This window comes from Triturus cristatus, chromosome 11, assembly GCF_964204655.1.
Source record: "Triturus cristatus chromosome 11, aTriCri1.1, whole genome shotgun sequence".
Taxonomy (NCBI): Eukaryota; Metazoa; Chordata; class Amphibia; order Caudata; family Salamandridae; genus Triturus; species Triturus cristatus.
In genome coordinates, this window is record NC_140594.1 from 273,894,873 (window position 1) to 273,914,969 (window position 20,097).

The following is a 20,097-nucleotide window of genomic DNA, read 5'->3' on the forward strand; positions in this document are numbered from 1 at the left end:
TTCTGTCACAGTGGGTTTCCTCCTGCTCAGTTTCTATTCTCGAGCAAGCGCCCATATTCCTGCGTCCCTCCAACTTTCAGTTTCGTTTCTCCAGCAGAGAACACGGAGATCGTATTATTTCCCTGTGAATCTGTAAACAAGTGTAAGTCACATGGGACGCATGGACTCGCCCAGTCCACTCCCTGATTGTTAAAGTGCAGTCACAGTAGGGGCACACCACAACATTTTTGGCTGTAAACAGTATTATATGCCCCCTTGCGCCAGTTTTGGGTTACCTAATACACTTCCTTTTGTTTGCTTTAGTCTTATTTTAATAAGACTCCCTATATTAGCTTGATTTCGACCAGTTTGTTCTTTTCTTGGGTGTGTGTCGGTGCTCCTTGCAAATATGTCATCTCACTGGTCCACCTTAAGAGCTGCGTTTACCGAGCCAATCCCTGAGGGGCGTGGCTAGCCGCGAGCTTCAAAAGCCAGCACTGACGAATCTCATCTTGAGAGACAGCCTGATAGAGCATCCCACCGCACCAACCACCTGCAACCAGAGAGAGCTTCGGAGCTCTTGTTTTATTTATTTTATTTATTTATTGCGTGTTTATATAGCGCGGACTTTACCCGAAGGTGTCAGAGCGCTTCACAATAGGAACAGTCCCGGGGAAGAGTCTGACAGCAGAGCGTCTGAGAGAGCCTGTCACCAAAAACGACGTTGGAGACCCTATCACTAGGGAGAGACTGAGAGACCCTCTCACCAGAGAGCCCGAGATATCTTTTCAAGGGAGTGAGTTTGTGAGACCCTGTCACTAGAGAGAACTTCTGTCCCAGAGCGAACGTAAGTCGTTAGACATCCTTTAATGTGAGGCAGGCTAGCTGCTTTTGCACCTAACAACGCTCAGTAGATGCAGTCACTACAAAAAACCTCAGACACCTGAGAGAACCCGGCAGAGCCAGAGGGAGTGACAACCCCTATGACAGACAGAGACATACAGACACTTTCACCAGAGAGACTGACTGACCCTATCACAATAAAAAATAACAGGCCAGGTCACTATAGCTAGCCTGGCTGAGGGTTTCACCAGAGAGAGGGTGACAGATAGTGACTCAGAAAGACTGACGAACCCTTTCACCAGAGAGATTGACAGACCCTATCAGACACCATCAGAGAGTAACAGGCCCTGTCTTCAGAGACTGACAGAGGCGTCATATGAGAGAAATCCTGACAGACCTTGGTTTAAAGAGCCTGAAGGAGACTGTTACGAGGCTGTCGCCAGAGAGAGCCTGACACAAAATATCCTGTCAGAATTGAAAGTGACAGACTCAGTCGCCAGTGAGAGACAGCTGCCACTGACAGACAGAGCTTGAAGAGACTGCGCGGGTCTGCAGCAGCGGAGATGGCGTGGAATCAGGCGCCAGTGCTGCAGGCGCAACTCACGGAGATTCCGGAGCTTTACCAGACCCCGGCGAACAAGCTGGACGCCTGGATCGAGCGCTGCCTGCAGCCCAACGAGACCTTCAACACCCAGGTGCGAGACGCCATCGACAGGATCGCGACATTCCTGAAAGAGAACTGCTTCGAGACCACGAAGGTGCACAAAGTGGTGAAGGTGAGTCCTCCTCCCACAGGGAAGGGAATACCTCCAAAGCCTGATTATAGTCGGCCATTCAGTGCTTAATTTGTAAAATATGAAGTCCAGGTGCTCAAATGTTTGTAGGAGGCCACACCCACTTTCCTGCTCCACTTACTTCCTCCACCCACAATCAATCATACCCATGTAAATCAGGTATAGGAAATATTACATAAACCAGGCCCAGAGGACTACAAGGTGTTGGAGTGACCTCATCCATACTGGTAGGCAGTATAGTTTAAGACGGCTTGGTCTGGAGAAGCACCACCTCTGAATTGAAAATGGAACACCACAATTGGGAGTTCTCTTTAATAATAAGAATTTATTTCAAAGCAAATTAACCCTTTTTGCAACATCCTAATCTATGCTCTCTAAACTATACTTTGCAGTGTGCATGCAGTTCTTTGAGGACAGTTAATAATTCACTGTTCTATATTAGGAATTTTAATTTATAAACTGTAACAAAAGGACGTCTCTTAGAAAAGCAGTTACCCACTCACCTAATTAAAAGCAGTAACCCACTAACCTATTTACATTATGTGCCCTTTTGATCTGCATGGTACATGTTATTTACAGTAGGCATATTAACCCTCTGCACAACCCAATGGGGAGTCAAAAACTCAATTAGACACAACTTCCATGCTCTCCAGAAAGAACATTAATCAGAGAGTTATCTTGACATCTTTATTGTTGCCTGGAAATTGCCGGAAACCACCCGCACAAATTAAGCACTGCGGCCATTATATTTTGGCCCATGCGTAATCCCTGTTTACGCATTGGTCAGAATTATGAGTTGGTAGGTATTTAACGCATCTGATAACCATGTTATTCCCTCAACTCACAATATGTGCCACTTTATCGCACCGTACCCCGAGGTATCCTTATTTATAAAGTGCGATAAATAATCTGGGCCATATAGTCTGCAAGGTGAGCCCCACCCCACCGGCCCAAGTATTTCTGCGGTATTTCTAGCGGTGCGTTGTGTGAACGCTCTGACCATACTGTTCTTGAGTTATTCAAGGGAGGAAGGGGGTGGGCACGGGCATTCCTCGTAAGCTCTTTGAAGACTGGTAGTTTGGGGAGAGATACTGAAATCTCCCAATGTGGGAATTTAAAAAATAGCGTTTTGGGGCACAAAAAGGACAGCTTCCGAATCCTCATTTCCTCGTCACCACTGAACTCCACTCCAGGAGTCACCAACTGGGGAGCCCCATCCTTGACAACTCGTTTTTCTAGCTAAGCCTATCTGTTGGTCATTAATGCTCGTTCCCAGCCCTCTAAACAGTTGCTTTGGTTAGCCTACATGCAGAATAGTTTTGCACAGGGCTTTAAGTGGGCAGGGGGAGCAATTCTAAAAAAGCAGGTGCTGAGACAGGTCGCTATCTGGCTCTCCATGCCCTCACCCTCAGGGTGAAAAAAAAATCTTAACTGCAGCAGCACGAATATTCACTGACTTTGATGTAACTTCAAAGAGACTCATTATAGTTGTTTCATAGTCTCATCATTTCAGAACTCAAGCATTTTCAATATTATATACAACAAAGCCATAGTTGTTGCTTATTAACCTTATGCAACTAACAACCATTGTCAAAGCCAATAGTCCTGGCTTGTTGTAGGTATAATGTTATGTATTGTAATATATATCTAGATGCAATGACAGAAACAGCAAACCCAGTCGGGCGGCACACTATGCTAAGCACAGGGTCTTATCGTAGTTGTTTTTAAGCTAGCCATTAAATACATAGGCCACGCCCCCTTGAAAGACCCCCCACACACACAGTTTTTTCATCCCACCTAAAGGGTTTTGCAGTTTTCTTTAGGTCAATAAGTAGGTTTGTTTTGTTCCTTTAGATAGTGCTTTGATGTATCATTTGTGATAACTTTTCTTAATGCTGATTTGATATAGATTAATCTGTTTACCATTTGTATGTTTAAATCTGCCAATTATACAATAGTGTAGGGTACAGTAATCATCAGGCGAGCATAAACACTCTCATAGAGCTCACCCCACAGGGCTGTCAGGAAACAGAGATACTCAGCCGCGGTCCATGCAGGTAAGAACGGTGGGGCCAAGTGGGGGGGATTTCGACAGACGACCACGAGGGAAAATTAATTTATTGAGTTTTCCCTCGTAGTCGTCTGTCGAATCCTCGCCAGCCCCACCGCTCTTACCTGCACGGGCCGTGGCTGGAGATACTATTAGTTGTCGTTGAACCTTGCACATTTGACATCTTCACACCCATAAACTAATCAATCCATATAAAGGTGCCAGTGAGAGAGAAGGAGAGAGACAATAGGGAAAGCAGAAAAAATAAGCATTGGTACAGCCAACAGGTCTTGCCTATGTGAGAGCTATTGGCTTTTCCAATGTCTTTTAGCCAGTTATTTAAAAAAACGTAAACTATGACCACTCTTTTTTTTACATTCCCGCTTTAAATACCTTATTTTCCCCTTTCTTAAATAACAATTAGCCATGCTGCACAAGGCCCACACTGCTCTAAAACATGGCTAAAACATTTACAAATCCAACAGCTCTCACATAGGTGAGGCCTATTGCCTTTGCCAGTGCTTGTTTTGCATTATGCCACCAATTCTAATAGTTCTCCAACATTTCACCTCCACCCCCTCGCTCCACAGCGCCCCCACTCACTGAAGATAACACACAAAAGCACTAGGCAGAATTTAAGTCTAAGGGTGCCCTTGGGCAACTGGGCGTGGCTTATATCACTGCTCTTTAAACTTTTTTTTTTGCGGCGCGTCGTGCCATGCGACTAGTCTGCAGTGGTGGGAAGGAGGGATTATTGGCCAACTGCATCGCCGGGGCGTGTAAGGTCTTGGCACCTGTGTGTCTGCGAATCCCCTCCCCGGCCCAGCGTAGACATTCTACAGTGTCTATTTGGCCCCTCAGGGCTGTGTATGATAAGAAAAGTGTTGTTTGAAGCGGCAACAGTGAAGCGAGATCGGTTTAGACTGCAACGTGCGGCTGGAACGGCGTGGGTTGTAGCCAAAAATGAAGGAAACTGGCCGGGGCGGAGTATGCATAAAGTTTCAAGTTAGGGGCGGACATCCCGCCGCATTATTAGAGAGGTAGTGTAAGTGTTTCGTATGCAATGCACGGTTGGCGACCTGCCCTTAAAAGCATAATCATATTGGAGTGCAGTCTCTTGAAGAAGTGAGATGTGAGCGGCAGCGGAATATTTAAAAACAAGTAGAGGAACTTGGGCAGGATCACCATTTTCGAACTCCAGTAAGGAGATCTTTACCATCGTTCGAGAATTCATCTCCCCTCGGACTACTGCTTCGGAAGAGGGGCCCGCAGAATCTTGGGCGGCGGATCTTGCATGTTTTTTTACTGGCAAGATCAAACTTATCCAGGACTCCTTTCTATCGAGTGAACTGGTTATATTGCCGCTACCCGAGGCGGGCTCGCCTCCTTCAGTTGCGCAGGGTGCCTTATTGGCTGAGTTTCCTTCTCTGCCAGCCTCAGCTTCTTTAGCGCTTATGGGCAACTTAAAATCTGGGTCTCCGCTTGACCCTTGCCCTGCTAAGCTCCTGGGTAAACTGGCGGAGGTGGTTAATCCGCTGGCGCACCCTCTTCTCAACCTGTCGTTGAGTCTGGGAGAGGTGCCGCCAGTATGGAAGCAGGCAATGGTCATCCCGCTGCTTAAAAAGCCGGGACTTGACCCGAAAGCCCCAGCCAATTATAGGCCAATTTCGTTGCTGCCGGCCCTTGTAAAAATTTTGGAGAAGCACGTTCAGTCGGTGCTCTCCAATTTTCTGGAGTCTCATGAGTTATTACATGACTCCCAGTCGGGCTTCCGTTCACATCGCAGCACCGAGACCGCGCTCCTTGAGGTTTCTGAAACCATTAAAGGGGTGTTGGATATCGGGGGCAAAGTCATGCTGGTGTTGTTGGACTTGTCGGCGGCTTTTGACACCGTCCCCCATGAGGGCCTGCTCGCAAGACTCTTTGAGATTGGTCTGCGGGGGACGGTGCTCAAATGGTTTTCTTCCTTTTTGGCCGGCCGCCGGCAAACGATCTGGACTTCATCTGACACCGCCGTAATGCCGCCTCTGGGAGTCGGGGTCCCTCAGGGCTCTATATTGAGCCCGACCCTTTTTAACATCTTTATGACCCCTTTGGCGGCGGTGGCGGAGTCATTTGGTGCCCGGATCGTGTCGTATGCCGACGACACCCAGCTCCTCTTCTCTTGCGAGAGAGGGGCCGACTTTGACGGGGAGAGTATCCAGAATTGCCTTGGGGCTGTGTTCGCATGGTTCCAACGGAACAGCCTCAAGTGCAATTCCGACAAATCGGAGGTACTCTTCTTTGGGTGCGAGACGGAGCCTAGCTGGCAGGCCTGGTGGCCCATCGACATGTTCCCTCCGTCCGGCTCTTCTCCCATGGCTAAAAACTTGGGGGTTAAGATGGACAAGGGGCTGACGATGAAAGCCCAGATCTTGGGGGTAACCGGCACTTGCTTTGGCCTGTTAAAAATGCTGCGGAGGTTCCTGCCTCTCTTATCCGAGGAGCACAGGAGGCTGACGGTGCAGGCTCTGATAGGCTCCAGGTTGGATTATGCCAACATTCTTTACCTGGGCCTGCCAGAGTATCTGCTACAAAGGCTTCAAGTTGTACAGAACGCGGCGGCCAGGGCCATTTTTGGCCTAAGTAGACGGGCCAGCGCCTCTGGGTTGTTGGTGGCGTTGCACTGGCTACCCATCCGCAAACGGATCGCCTTTAAGGCTTTGACCCTGGCCTACAAGGCGCTCCATGCGGTGGGAGCTAAACATCTTCAAAAGAGACTGACCTTCTACCATCCGACTCGCTCGTTGCGGTCAGAATCTCTACTTTTGGTGGCTGTTCCGCGTGTGAAGAGGGCTCGCCTGGGGGGCCGCTCTTTCAGTCTGTTGGCCCCACAGATGTGGAACGCACTACCGCTCCCTTTGAGGGGGGCGTTTACTCTCCTTGATTTTAGAAGAGGTCTCAAAACCTGGCTGTTTTCTCAATAGGTCTCCCAGTTGTTTGTTTTCTTTTTTGTTTATCTTTTAACCTGTTTTTAGTTGTGTTGTGTTATTCTGAAATCTGTTTCCCTTACCTAAAAGCGCCGGGACACTCTTTTTGAGTAACCGTTGCGCTATACAAAAGAATAAATAACATAACATAACATAACATAACATTTTGGTGATTGCGATATGTCCCGCCAGGGAGAGTGGAAGATTTTTCCAATTGAGGATTTTGGATTCCAGCCAGTCCATAGTCGTGCCATAGTTCATTCTCCACAACTCTTCCACTTCCCTAGTTAACCAGATGCCCAGGTATTTGGTCGGGCCAGCGGCCCACTTTATTGGGTATTCTGTAGTAAAGTGACGGGTCACGCCCGTTAAAGGAAATAGGATGGATTTCGCCCAGTTGACTTGTATGCCAGAGTAGCCTCCAAACCTAATGACCTCTCTGGTCATGGGGGCCAGGTTTTCTTGGGGTTCACGAATGTAGAGTGCCACATCATCTGCATACATGGAAGTCACAAAGTCGCGGGACGAAAACTCAATGCCGCGCTGCGTATGTTGTTGTCGCAGCCATGCAGCAAGTGGCTCCATTGCTATGGCAAAGAGCATGGGTGACAGCCCTGCCTGGTGCCTCTAGTGATGCGTATTGGCTCGGTGATTTGTCCATTTATACGGATGCGTGCTGCGGGTAGTGTGTATAGCAACTTGACTTTGCTTATGAAGGCTGGGCTGAATCCCAAGCGGTTAAGCAGGGCAAAGAGAAAAGGCCATTGTAAAGAATCAAATGCCTTGGTGGCGTCCAACAGGTTGCCACCGCCAGCAGGTCGGGATTTATCTGATGCATAATGGAGAAAGTGGTGCGCAAATTATGTGATGTGGCATGACCTTGGATAAAACTGGATTGGTTCTGGCGGGCAATAAGAGACATGATATAATATTTTTGCATAAATCTTGTTATCGGTATTAATTAATGATAGTGGGCGATACGAGTCACTTGACTCAGGTGGTTTATCAAGTTTTCTTTTTTTTAAACAAATTTTATTGCGTCAAACAATAAAGATCTTGCAGTGCTCTGTAACCCAGAGACGTACTGCTACATATATAGCATTATCAATATGCTGACATTTATACAATGTATTACATGAATAATCTTGAAAGAGAAAAAAAGCAAGAACTATTAAATTTACAACTAACCCCCTCCCCCCCCTGTGCACTGCTGATACTCCACCTCCCATCGATAATCACAGTTAATCCTGTGGCGGGAGCAGGCAGGTCCGCACAAATAAAGCCTGTATCGTATGGGATCATCCTAACTGCCATAGATCTCAGTCGCGGCCACATCAGGTTCTAAGGAGAGACTCCTATACTCCGCCCATCGCTTCCAGATCTTCGCATGTTTTTGAGGGCATCCTCGGGTTTGAAACACAGGGAGTTCCAACCCCATATTAAAATCTAACCCATTCTTCCAGGCCATTATCGGTGGTGAAGTGGTCGCCTTCCAGCTGCGCGCTATGTCTCTTTTAGCCAAGGTAAGACCCAGGAGCAATAAGTGTCGGTTGTATATGTTGCCCCCTATGCCCTCCAAGATATGCAATAGTACTAATTTAGGTGAGAAAGGGAGATCCCATCCCAAGACTTCAGAGAAGCAGGCCAACACTCTCCTCCAGAATCGTACAATCACATCGCACTGCTATACCTTGTGGAACAGGGTACCGTTCTCCCGAGAGCAGCGGCGACAGAGTGGGGAGGCTATTAGGCCAGCCCTCCATAGTCTCACCCGAGTGTAATATATTCGATGCAAGTAGTTAAACTGGATCAGGCAGAAGCGCATAGCTATTGCTGCCTCCCTAGCGGGATAAAGTGCTTCCGTCCAATCCTCACTCTCCAGAGGTCCAAGGTCCTCCTCCCAGGTCCCCCGAAGTTTATCTAATGTGGCTATTTGTCACCAAAGATTGATAGATTTTGGAAATGTTATGATCATGCAGGTCTCCCATGAAGAGTTTAGCTTCGATGGGGCTAAATTCAGGGAGGGATTCTAGGCTAGCGATGTTGGGAAGAAGGGCGTGTCGAAACTGTAGGAATTTATAAAATTGAGTCTTGGGCATTGAGAACTCCTGTTGGAGTTGACGGAAAGACTTAAGAGTCACACCTCGCATAACGTCTCCGAGGGTCGAGATTCCTATAGCATCCCAATGATGGAAGCCCGCCAGGCCAGCCGGCTGAGGCAAACCTCCGTTCGCCCACAACGGAGTCTCTTTTGTCAGTCTGCCCCACCATCCTATCTTCCACAATGCCTGCTTCCACACTTGGAACACCATACCGGTAGCTGACGGAAGGACTCAACGCATCGGGGAGGAATAGAGAATAGTATATATGGAGTGGTTTCCCATGAGTCTGCGCTCCAGCAGGTAGGCCGGGTCTGAACGGTCCCTGTACCACCACTCATTTAGGATAAACAAATATGAGGCCATATAGTAAGACAAGATATCCGATGTGGCTAGCCTGCCGCTGTATGTCGACTGAAAACAAGTACGTAGCGCCACTCGAGGAGTTTTCCAGGCCCATAGGAATTGACTCAGGGCCGAGTTAGCCTGGCGTAACCACGCAGGTGGGATACGGAACGGATAATTCCGCAGTTGGTACAATAACCGCGGTAAGGACACCATTTTAAAAATGGCGGATCTACCTGGACGCGACAAGGGCATATGGGACCAGGTTTTAAGTTCATCTCAAATACGCGTCCATGTCGGGAGGATATTATGGTCCCATGAGACGTTTGCCGAGTCTGCTAGGAACACCCCAAAGTACCTCAAGCCGACTGTAGTCACCTGTATTGCAGAAGCCCAGGAACAGAGGATTATCTGTGGGCCCCTGGTCCACAGTGTGGATTTGGAGTGATTCATATAGAGGTCCGAGGTCTCCCCGAAGATCTCCATGATGCGGAGTAATCGGGGGCCAGTCCTGTTAACATCTGTGAGGAAGAAAAGAACGTTGTCGGCATAAAGGGCTATACGGTCCGAGTGTCCATGTGCCCACTCAAATCCCGTAACCATGGCGTCCATTCTCACCCATGCCGCCAAGGGTTCCATGGCCAAGGCAAAAAGGAATGGTGACAGCGGGCACCCCTGTCAAGCCCCCCTGCCCACCTGGAATGTGGTCGAGATCGACCCAGCAATGCGGACGGATGCTGTAATCTTGGTATACAGTAGCTTCAGGTATGATAGGAACCGCGGGCCGAGGTTTAGTCGGTCAAGGAGTGCAAATAGATATGGCCAGCTGAGAGAATCAAAGGCACGGTCCATGTCCACAAGGAGGAGTGCGCAAGACACATCAAGCCTCCGAAAGGCATCTACGGCAATATGTGCACGACGAATGTTGTGCCGCGTTGCACGGTGGGGCATAAAGCCCGCCTGGTCTGGGTGGACCACCTGGGTTATATAGGGGGAGAGTCTATTGGCCAAGGCTATGGCCAGTATTGTGGCTTCTATGTTGAGTAGCGAAATAGGGCGATATGACGTGTGCTGATCGGAGGGTCGCCCCGGTTTTGGAAAGACCACTATCTCTGCATGGCACCATTCCCGCCGAAGGTGGCCAAGATCTCTCGCCTCTTCGACTGTGTTCAGGAAGTGGGGGCCCAGTTTCGTAAAATATCGTTTATAAAATTTGCATGGGTAGCCATTAGGACCCGGTGCTTTACCGGGGTTGAGTCCGTGTAGGGCCACCCCCAGTTCCTCCACGGTGAGAGGGCAATCCAGGCAATATTGGGCCGCGGTAGGGAAGCACTGAGGCGGAAGAGCATCTATGAAGTGGTGGATCTGCTCTACCGCGAGTACTTCGTGCGGGGTGTAGAGTGTTGCATAATAGCATGCAAAACTTTCGGCGATGGCCTGGGGGTCACGCAGAGGGCCACCATCAGGGCCCACCACTGCAAGGAGAGTCAGGGGGTGTATAGCTCCCTGACACAGCCGATGAAGCAATTTGCTGGATTTGTCCCCCCATTGACATATTCTACTACGGGTCGCCAGCCACACCAGACTCGCCTCCTCCATTAAGGGATCAGCATGCATCTGTCTCGCGAGAGTCAGCTGATGGCGCGCCGGTGCACCCTGCTCCCCCCTACTGGCCTGTTCCAGGGTAACCAAGCGGGCCTCGGACCTCAACATTTCTTCTTTCCGGGCCCGGCGCGCGGCAGAGCAATATGAAATGTCCACACCACGTATTGTGGACTTCAGGGCTTCCCAGAGAGGCTCAGCTACCTCCACAGACTCCACGTTTAGCTACAGATATTGGTCTAAGGCTCGGTCTAGATGATCTCTGTACTGTTCATCTTGAAGGTTCCAGGTAGAAAGGCGCCATCTAAAGGGCGGCCGCGTAGGGCCAAGATTTAGCGTTAGGGCAACGGAGGAATGGTCCGAAAGGCCTCTTGGAAGGATATCTACCTCAGATACTCTGCCCATAGCTCCTATAGGGACAAATAAATAATCCAGGCGCGAGAAGGACAGAAGAAAAGTAGGTATAGCCCTGTTCCACACCATGCATCACGCGCCACGTATCTGACCAGCCCATTCCCGCCACCAAAGAACTAAGTTTAGTGACCGAGCAGGGCATAGGCAGGCCCCCCTGTCTCCAGCGGTCTTGGGTCACATTCATGACATCATTCCAATCACCCCCAACGACCGTTACGCCAGGGGGTATCTCCAGCCAAAGGGCTAGGAGACGTTCTGTCAGAGACCAGGAAAGCGGGGGAGGAGCATACAAGCAGCCCAAAACCACCTGGTCCCCAAAAATGGACCCTTGAATGACAATGTATCTGCCCTGCGTATCCACCCAGGATTTGGAGTGTACGCAAGGAACGCGCTTATGAATAAGGATACCCACGCCTCTGGAGCCCCTAGTAAAGCCGGAATGGAAGACTTGCGCAAACCCGTAGCGGAGAATACAAGGGGTTTTTGAGCCTAATAAATGTGTTTCCTGTAGCATCAATATGTCTGTGCCGTCGCGCTTGGCTTGTCGGAGAATGGCACCCCGTTTGAATGTATCAAGTGCTCCCCGCACATTCCAGCTGAGTATACGGAGTCCGTCTGTCTTAGGTTATGGGCATGGCATTGGGTGAGATATGTATAGGTGTCATATAGGCTAGGTGCGTTCTCCGGAGTGACCGGCGAGGGACCCCGGTACCGCAGTGGCATCTAGGCAGCAGGGGTGCAGAGCCCATAGGCAGTAGAGTAATATGAGCATGGCTCAGAAAACGGTGAGTGATCAGTGCACAGATAAAAAGCATAACAATAGCGAAACAATATGCAAATACAAAATGCAAGCCCTCCACCCACGAACAACCCTCCACCCCCCACCCCAATACCTCAGAACCATTGAACTATCTATCGCGGTGAGTAGGATACGAGGGTCCCAATGGGGCACCTCGACGCCAATGGATCCCCAAGAGCCCATCCGGAACTGTGTGCCCGTCCCTGGACCACTGAGGGTCAAACATAGGTGGAGCCCAGTCCAAGCCCCATCAAAGATAACATTGCAATTGTAAGACAAAATCTGAAAACGGTCAGCAGCAATATAAACTCAAAGTCTCTACCCGACATGTACAAGTGAGTTCAATCCATGCTCCCAGGTGGTAAAGCTGGGCCAGGATGCGTCACATAGAACAAAGCTAAGTCACAGGAGGGGGTTCCCCCCATGGGTATAGGGTGGCCTCCGAGAAGCAGCCCCAGCGCCACCAGCAGGATAAGGCCAAAGTACTCACGATGTGTGTCCCGAGCTGGAAGTGGATGCCGTTCTGCTAGTGCCGCCATGGGACTATGAGCGGCGACGGGATCGGGATCTCCTGGACGATTTATTCTTGGGTTTAGTAGATGTGAGCGTTGGATCCCCAGAGGAGGAGTCCGAGTCCAATCTGGAGGGTAGATTGGGGCGCAACTTCACGGTCTCATCCGTCCAGGCAAACACCTCCTCTGGAGAATCAAAGAATAATGTGCGGGCCTGATAGATCACTCTCAATCTGGCAGGATACAGGAGGGCGAACTGTATCTGTAGGCTACGGAGGCATGCCTTGGCTGCCGCAAAAGATTGTCGTTGTTGTTGGACCAGTCTTGTGTAATCTGGGAAAATGAGAATGCGGGCATTGTTAAAGTCCTTGAGTCGGGCCTGTTTCAGGATAGTGTCTCTGTCATGGTAATTTAGGATCTTGCAATAATGGGACGTGGCTGGGCACCTGGAGGAGGTTTCTGTAGAAGGGCCCTACGGGCGCGTTCCACGATGAAACAATTGGACATGGAGTCAGGCGGCAGCCAGCTAGTCAGCCAGGTAGTTAAGAACTGCTCCGTGTCGCCACCTTTGCAGCTTTCTGGAAAGCCCACAAAGCGAGATTGCTTCGCCGAGCCCTCCCCTCTGCATCCTCGACGCATGAGGCCAAGGTTCTAGATATCGTTTCAAGGGACGCCACCTTTTTCTTTAAAGTAGTTACGGAGTCCTCAACTTCGGAGACTCTGGTCTCGGAAACTGTGATGCGCTCCGCCACATTTCGGAGATCTTGGCGGAGAAGTAGGACTTCCAAACCCACCTCACCTATCTTGGTCTCAAGGGTTGTCCGCACTGTGTTATTGCCGCCAGAAGTGTTGCATTGTCTGGCGGTCCGCCCTGGGCGCTCCCCTGGTCCGCCGCCTGCGTGGTCGTTCCAGTATAGCAGTCAATCATGGGCTGTCTTGCTGTGTTCCCCTGCAATTTGTCTCTCGTCATGGTGCTTGCGAGACGGTCGAAGGAGAAATGAATACAGAGGGTTCAATCCAATCTGGTATATACTGCCCGATATGGCAGGCAGGTCTGAGGGGCAATCCGGGTAGTGTCTGCTTCAGGTGGGGCGCTGGCCCATTTATCTTCAAGCACGGGTGACACGGTTGGAAACCGGCCACTCACAAGCCACAGCGAGGCAATCACCACCGCCTTCACCCCTAAGCGTCAGTGGGACCGCACTGGGTCCCCTGCATGTCTGCAACCCACGGGGCCACAGGAAGTAGAGCGTCGGGCCGAGCAAGCGGACCTGCAGGCCAGAGCCCCCGGCAGCCGGAGCGTCAATCCCCAATCGCAGCTGCAGCCCCACTAGCAGATCAACAGCACAAGGCAGCCTCCGTAGTAGCTCCTGCACAGCACCACTGCGGTCCGACACGACGGCCGATGGATGCAGAGGCAGAAGCGGGCTGACTCAGCAGGATGGAGGGTCCCCACTGCGCCACCTACGTGGCCGTCCGTCCACACGGTGCCCGTGCGGAACCCTGGGTCTCCCAAGTGGCGTCCCTCCGTCCAGTAGATGAAGACGGAATCTGGGCTCGGGGGGCCGTCCACCGCCCCACACCAATGACAATGCAGCCGCTGCGGGACAGGGCAGCCCTCAGTGTGGCAAAGAGGAGAACGGGGGCGGCGATCCGGAGGCAGGCCCCCACCCAGCGTTCCAAGGAATCGGCACAATGCTCGCCACCAGCGAGACGGCAACACTCCAACGGAACCAGCTAGCCGGGGGGGAGAGTGGGGGGCCGGTATATAACCCCCGATCGCACCACCCACCGTCCCGCTGCAGCCAACTCTCCCGCCGATGGCATGTATGCTTCAGTGGAGCTGGGGCCTCGCGTAGACTCCGGACGAGTTCTGAGCGGAGTGACGTCACCAGGAGCCCTCCTCCAGCCCCACCGCCTGAACCGTCAGCGTCGCGCCTGGACGATCTTCACCCCAGAGCGGAGGATAATGACCGCAGTTGTCATCGCAGGATCAGCCAGAAGTTCGGGAATGCTGCTGACACCGTGGCGATACATTATCTCTGAGGGAGCAGGATAAATTCAGGATTATACAAACGGGCTCGGCGGAGCTTGCCTACTCTGCGACCATCATGATGGCTCGCTAGCGTGGTTTATCAGGTTTGAGGAGAAGAGTGATCACTGCCTCGCGAACAGTGGCAGGGAATTGGCCGATCGTGAAAGACTCATTATACATTTCAGCAAGATGAGGAATGAGGAGAGGCGCGCATTCTTTATAGAAGGCGGCCGTCAGCCAGTCTGATCCGGGCGCCTGATCCCCGGGAAGACTCAAGATCACTTGCACGATCTCCTAAGAGGTGAAGGGTTCGTCACAATGTGCATTGCTGAGCCATAGTAGCTCAATAGTGTCAAAATATTGTTCGAAGACATCCGAAGGTGTCTCAGCCCCGTCGGTATATGAGTTAGCATAGAATGTGGATATTCTGTCAATTATATCTTGGGGGAAGTGATTCTGCCAGCAGTTTTGTCATGTAATTCTGTTATGTAGGAGGAGGTCTTCCAGGGCGGTCTCCCTCACCATAGCGGCGCACCTGCCCTTCACGACTTAGGTGTGTGACCTCGCGGTCAGCCTGATATTCAGTCATCTTTAAGCGTATGTCTGCTAACGTAGCGGGGAAGGGGTTACTAAAATAGCTTTGGTCAAGTTGCCTGAGTTCCGTTTCCAGCCTCTCCAAGGTGCCCCTAATAGATCTGAGTACACCTGCTTGTCTCCCAATGCATTCTCCCCTGACCACCACTTTAAAGGTCTCCCAGAGAGTGGATGGAGAGTCCACCGAGCCGGTGTTTAGTTCAAAGAATTCCACAATGGCTCCATGGAGCTCTTCTCTAAACACGGCATCCAGAAGTGTGTGGGGGGTAAGGCGCCAAGCAAACATGCACTGAGGGGATAGCCAGGCTCTCCGGTGAATGATCCGATAGGGTGTTTGCTAAGTGTGTAGTGGAGGTGGAGGTGTTCCAATCCAGTATGTCCTGAGTGACTATCCACAGGTCAATGCGGGACCAAGAACTGTGCGTATTAGAAATGCAGGTGCCCTGGCGCTTGTCTAGGTGGCTATGCCTCCAGCTATCAACTAAGCAATTATCCTGTATAATGGTATGAAGTGTGGCAGGGGCCTGTGGATGAAGTACGCGCGTACCTGAGCGGTTTAAGTGTAAAAGTCTGGGTTGTATGTGTTCAGGCCATAAACTGCTGCCAGAATCAAAGGTTGGGCATAGAGGGTGCCCGTGAGGACCACATATCTCCCCTCAGTGCCTATAAGGGTTTGCGCGTAGCCGCCATGACAAACCTTTTCTAAATAGAATCTGACTCCCCTTGCGTAATTTGAATAAAAGGAAGAGTGAGTGTCACCCCAATGTTTCGATCGGAGTCTGGCGGTGTTATGGGCTGTCAGGTGAGTCTCACAGACGTCAGATATGTGTGTATGAGGCGTGCTTTGCAAAATTCATTCATGCCTCTAATGTTCCACGTCATAAATGTTATCTCAGTCATCGAGTTGTTTCTAGTTTGGGCATAAGTACATACCTGTGGTTATCCATCCTGTTATCAAACCTTGGTGCAACATAAAATGCAATAACAGTGCAATCTAATGCCATCACGGTTGAAATTGTATTTGAACGTGTGCAATTCTGAAACATAGCCTTGGGATGAGAATCTGCAGCAGCACCCGTTTCAGAAACATTCCCCCCTCCAAACCCCCAACATGGTTCAGAATCGGACCTCCCCCCCACCCAGGGAACCCCAACTTGGGGGGTATCAACATATTATAAGACTTATCCCAATTGGGTGCGTGGGCTCAACCAGGCATCCTGTGCTGTGAGGCAGGGTGACCGATTTCGGCAGGTCGCAACAAGGGGGAACAATGAGAATGATAAATCACAACAGTTAGAAAGAGCAGGAATGCAATGAGGAGATTTGCAATTGAACACGATCAATGATGGCCTATTTCCAATAGGGTCACACCATAGCCGCTACCTATCCTGAACAAGTTCAGTCATTGTCGCTTGCATGGCTTTCTTCAGTGGGCAACTGACTATCTCGGGGGAGCGATTTTTGCAATTACTTTGCAAACGCTAGGGCAGCCTTGGGGTCGGTGAAGTAACGGGGTTTGTTTCCAGAGTTTATGCGCAGCTTAGCAGGGTACATGAGCGCATATGTGATGTGAAGTTGCTGAAGTATGCGTTTAGTTGGGAGAAAGTATCTACGGGCAGCTTGCACAGTTAATGTAAACTCAGGGTAGAAGGATAATGTGTTACCTTGATGCCTGACCTCCTCCACCTCTCTTGCCTTCTGGAGTATTGAGTCGCTGTAGTTCAGTTGGCGAGCTATTATTGGCCTTGCGGAGGTTCCAGGGGGCCCACGGGCCCATTGATCTGTTCGCCCGCTCAACGATGAAAAGGTCTGACAGGGCCTCGCCGAACAGTTCATGCAACAATGATTCTAGGTAGGTTTCCATTTTGTTAATGGTGGTGGGTTCCGGAAGTCCCACAATGCATATATTGTTCCTGCGGGAGCAGGATTCAAGGTCTTCATTTTTTGCACGGATAATTTCCAGCACCTTGTCCATTTTCAGGAGCCGCTGCCTGTTCTCCGCTCCGGTGTCGTCTGCGTCCGAGACCCTTGCCTCTAGTTGCGTGATGCGGGCATTGTGAGTGTCAACCCATTGTTTGACCTGGTCTAGATGGGAGGTGAGATTATCGATTTTAGAGTCAATGGTTTTCAAGCTAGATCTCACCTCGAGGAGCAGAGAGCGTAAGCTGTGGTCCTGAACTTCTGATGCCTTTGTCTGTGTGGCCTGCTCACCAGCCTCCTGAGGTGATCCTTTTGCCTTGCCCGCCCTGGGGCCCTCAAATGAAAGCCTGGATTGTTTTGCATCGGCCTTCCCCATCACCAGCGGCCTGCCAGGGATCCTGGCCCCACACTAAAAGCAGTGATGAAGACGGTGCGTGTCTGCGTCAGGCAAGCGTGGGATTAGTGTGTCTGTTTGGCCTGATCACCAACACGATCAGCAACCGTCAAGTGAGTAGTGCCGGGGGGGGGCAGGAGTGGTGCACGTTCAGCCCTGTGTGCTCAGGCGGGCAGTGGGTGCATCCTGGTGTGCCACCAAGCAGAGGGGGTCAGCACATTCTCCACACCACAGTTGGAGCCCCCCCACAGGGTAGATGGAGGCCACAGACAGGGGTCTAGGTCAAGTCATGGACCAGGGCGGCATCTGCAAGGGCCCTCCAGAGCCCCAATGTTGGCAGCAACGATAAACACCAAGAGTCCAGTGTCCGGACCGGTGCCAGCTAGATCCAACGGGGCGGCGGCAGGGCAGGAGGCCTGAGCCAGCCGCCGCCAGGCCAGGTGGAGGCAACCATAGCGACAGTGGATTGTGGGGTGGGGGGGGACAGGCCCAAAGAGTCCAAGAGACACAGCCAAGACAGCCCGCAAGTGTGCAGGTGTTCGCCTCCCTCCACACCTCAGCTCCTTACCCATCTATCTGTGGGCCGTGTCACGATCGCGGAGGGTCTCTCCCGCAGCACCGCCGAATCCTCCTGCGGCAAGCTGTTCTCTTGGGGCAGGGCCGGGGCCAGGCCACAGGCTCTCACACACCACACCAGCCTCTCCATCACGAGAGCCGAGACCCAGCCGGGCCCCAAGCTGCATGTAGCTGTGTCCTTGCCGTGACGGCGCCTACAGGCAGGGTCACCCCCCCTCCGAGGCGATCGGTCGAAGGGTCCAAAGATCACACCGGCCGCCTCCTAGACGAGAGGCGCAGTCCATCCACGTCAGGTAGGCCGCTGTGTGATCCTGGGCAAGATAGCGTCCCGCAAGGCTCCGGCAGGCATAGTTTTATGGCAACAGCAGCTGCCTGGGTTGAAGAAAGGCAAACAATAACAGGAGTAAACCCGTGTACCCAATTGAGACTGGGTAATATATGGCAACAATACACAATGTCTCAACAGGCAAATCACGTGAGGGGACTATTCAATAAGTAATCAATCCTATAGCACAAGGAAGAACAAGGGAGACCAAGGAGGGTGAAAAGTTGTTATTTCGCATATAGAGACAGAGCTCGCCTAAAGTGCAGCCATCTAACCGCTGGCGAAAAGCATGCCCCCACTAAACCCCAAGATTAACTGCAGCTTTGGTTAATCGGACAGGGTTATTGCAACTGTCGAAGAATTTGAGTATTTAGATTAGTTTTGTCCAAAGACCTAGATTGCGCCGGCATTACGAAAAAATGTAGAAAGCAGTAAGAATTATGGCCCATGAAGAGATTTAGAGCTGGTTTTAGGCGTTTGGGATGTAAAGACAGGGTCTTCATACTCCAGATAATTACAGAATTTCAAACAACTAGTACTAAAGCTGGTAGGCTTAGCCATATATATTGTAAGTAAAAGTGGTTCATAGGTTTATGTGTGTGGTCGTGTGCATTGTTGGCAGGTGTAGTTGGTGCATGAATGAATAACTGGATGAGTGACCGATGGCACAGATACAAAATGGTGACTACACATGGATGAATGATTGAACAAGTGAGTACATGGATGATTGATACAGAAAGGTTACACCAGTCTTACATGTTGAGGCCTCAGGCAAAAGTAGCAAACGTTTTAAAAATACCAAGCATTACCCATATTGTGCCATGGCAAGCATTAAGCAGGAATACCGACCACTGTACAACAATGGGCACAATATTTCAAAAATACTACCATTACGCATGTACCGGAGTGCTGCTGTTGAGAGGGATGGCTGACTTATACCAGCGCGTTGACAATTTAGGAAAAAAGTTGAAAATGCGGCTCTTTAAAGCTTTAAAGACCGCAGCAAAATGATGTATCCGTAAACTTCTACTACCAGAACCTAGCTTCCTCTCCTATCACTTTTTGATTGTATGCTTGCCTTTAACCCTTTACAACCTTCTGCTGCCATTTGACCAGGTCCACTTTACACAAATACTACAAACATACATGCATACACGCTGAGGCATTTTCAACCCTCTTTTGCAAAATAAAATTAGGCCATGATTACGAGTGCAATGGAGGGAAGGTATTATTTATTGGAGCTGATGAAATCCAGCTCTCTAGGGTTTGGAAGTTTTCAACTGCAATGTACTGCACCTATTCTGAGTTTTTGGGAATTAACATGGAATTTGGTGATCAAGGCACAAAATCTGCAAGTCACTGGAAATACCATATGTTTTTTCCCTGTTAAATTCGGGCAGCTTTGACCTGCCGAAAATTAACAGGATAACACTTTAACACACTCAGTAAACACTCGGTGTGGTAAACCAGCGCGCCTCGGAATTCTGACCCCTGTACAAACACGTATTTGCACAGCGGTCGGAAAACTCAGGCCTCACTTATCATCAGGGCTTTAGTAAATTGCAAAATTGGATTATGAGAATATTAGTCCCTGAAGATTGCTTTACATTACTTTTGAGAATTGTGCAAAATATTACTTACATTTTTATTTGAAGAGCATAGCTAAAAATGCACAGCTTTGCACAGAACTCAATGCCCTTTGCATTGTCTGCATACAAGAGGCGCAAGTGAGAATGGTTTCAACCTTTGGCCATTGCAAGTTTAGACCCCAGAGTGGTGCACTAGGCTAATTGACTAACTGCTTTTTAGGTCGAGGACGTCCGGTCTGCCGAAGGCAGAACCGGAAG

At 50.3% G+C, this 20,097-nt stretch overlaps 1 protein-coding gene across 1 annotated transcript in view; it reads left to right on the forward strand.

Moving 5' to 3' along the window:
• Positions 1-218: 218 nt before the first annotated feature.
• LOC146784012 (2'-5'-oligoadenylate synthase 1-like) overlaps positions 219-20,097 on the forward strand; it is a 72,336-nt gene continuing 52,457 nt past the window's right edge. The window contains exon 1 of the mRNA XM_085633212.1: positions 219-1,598. Within this exon, the coding sequence (XP_085489338.1) occupies positions 1,386-1,598 (213 nt within the window). The 5' untranslated portion in view covers positions 219-1,385. The remainder of the gene's footprint in view (positions 1,599-20,097) is intronic.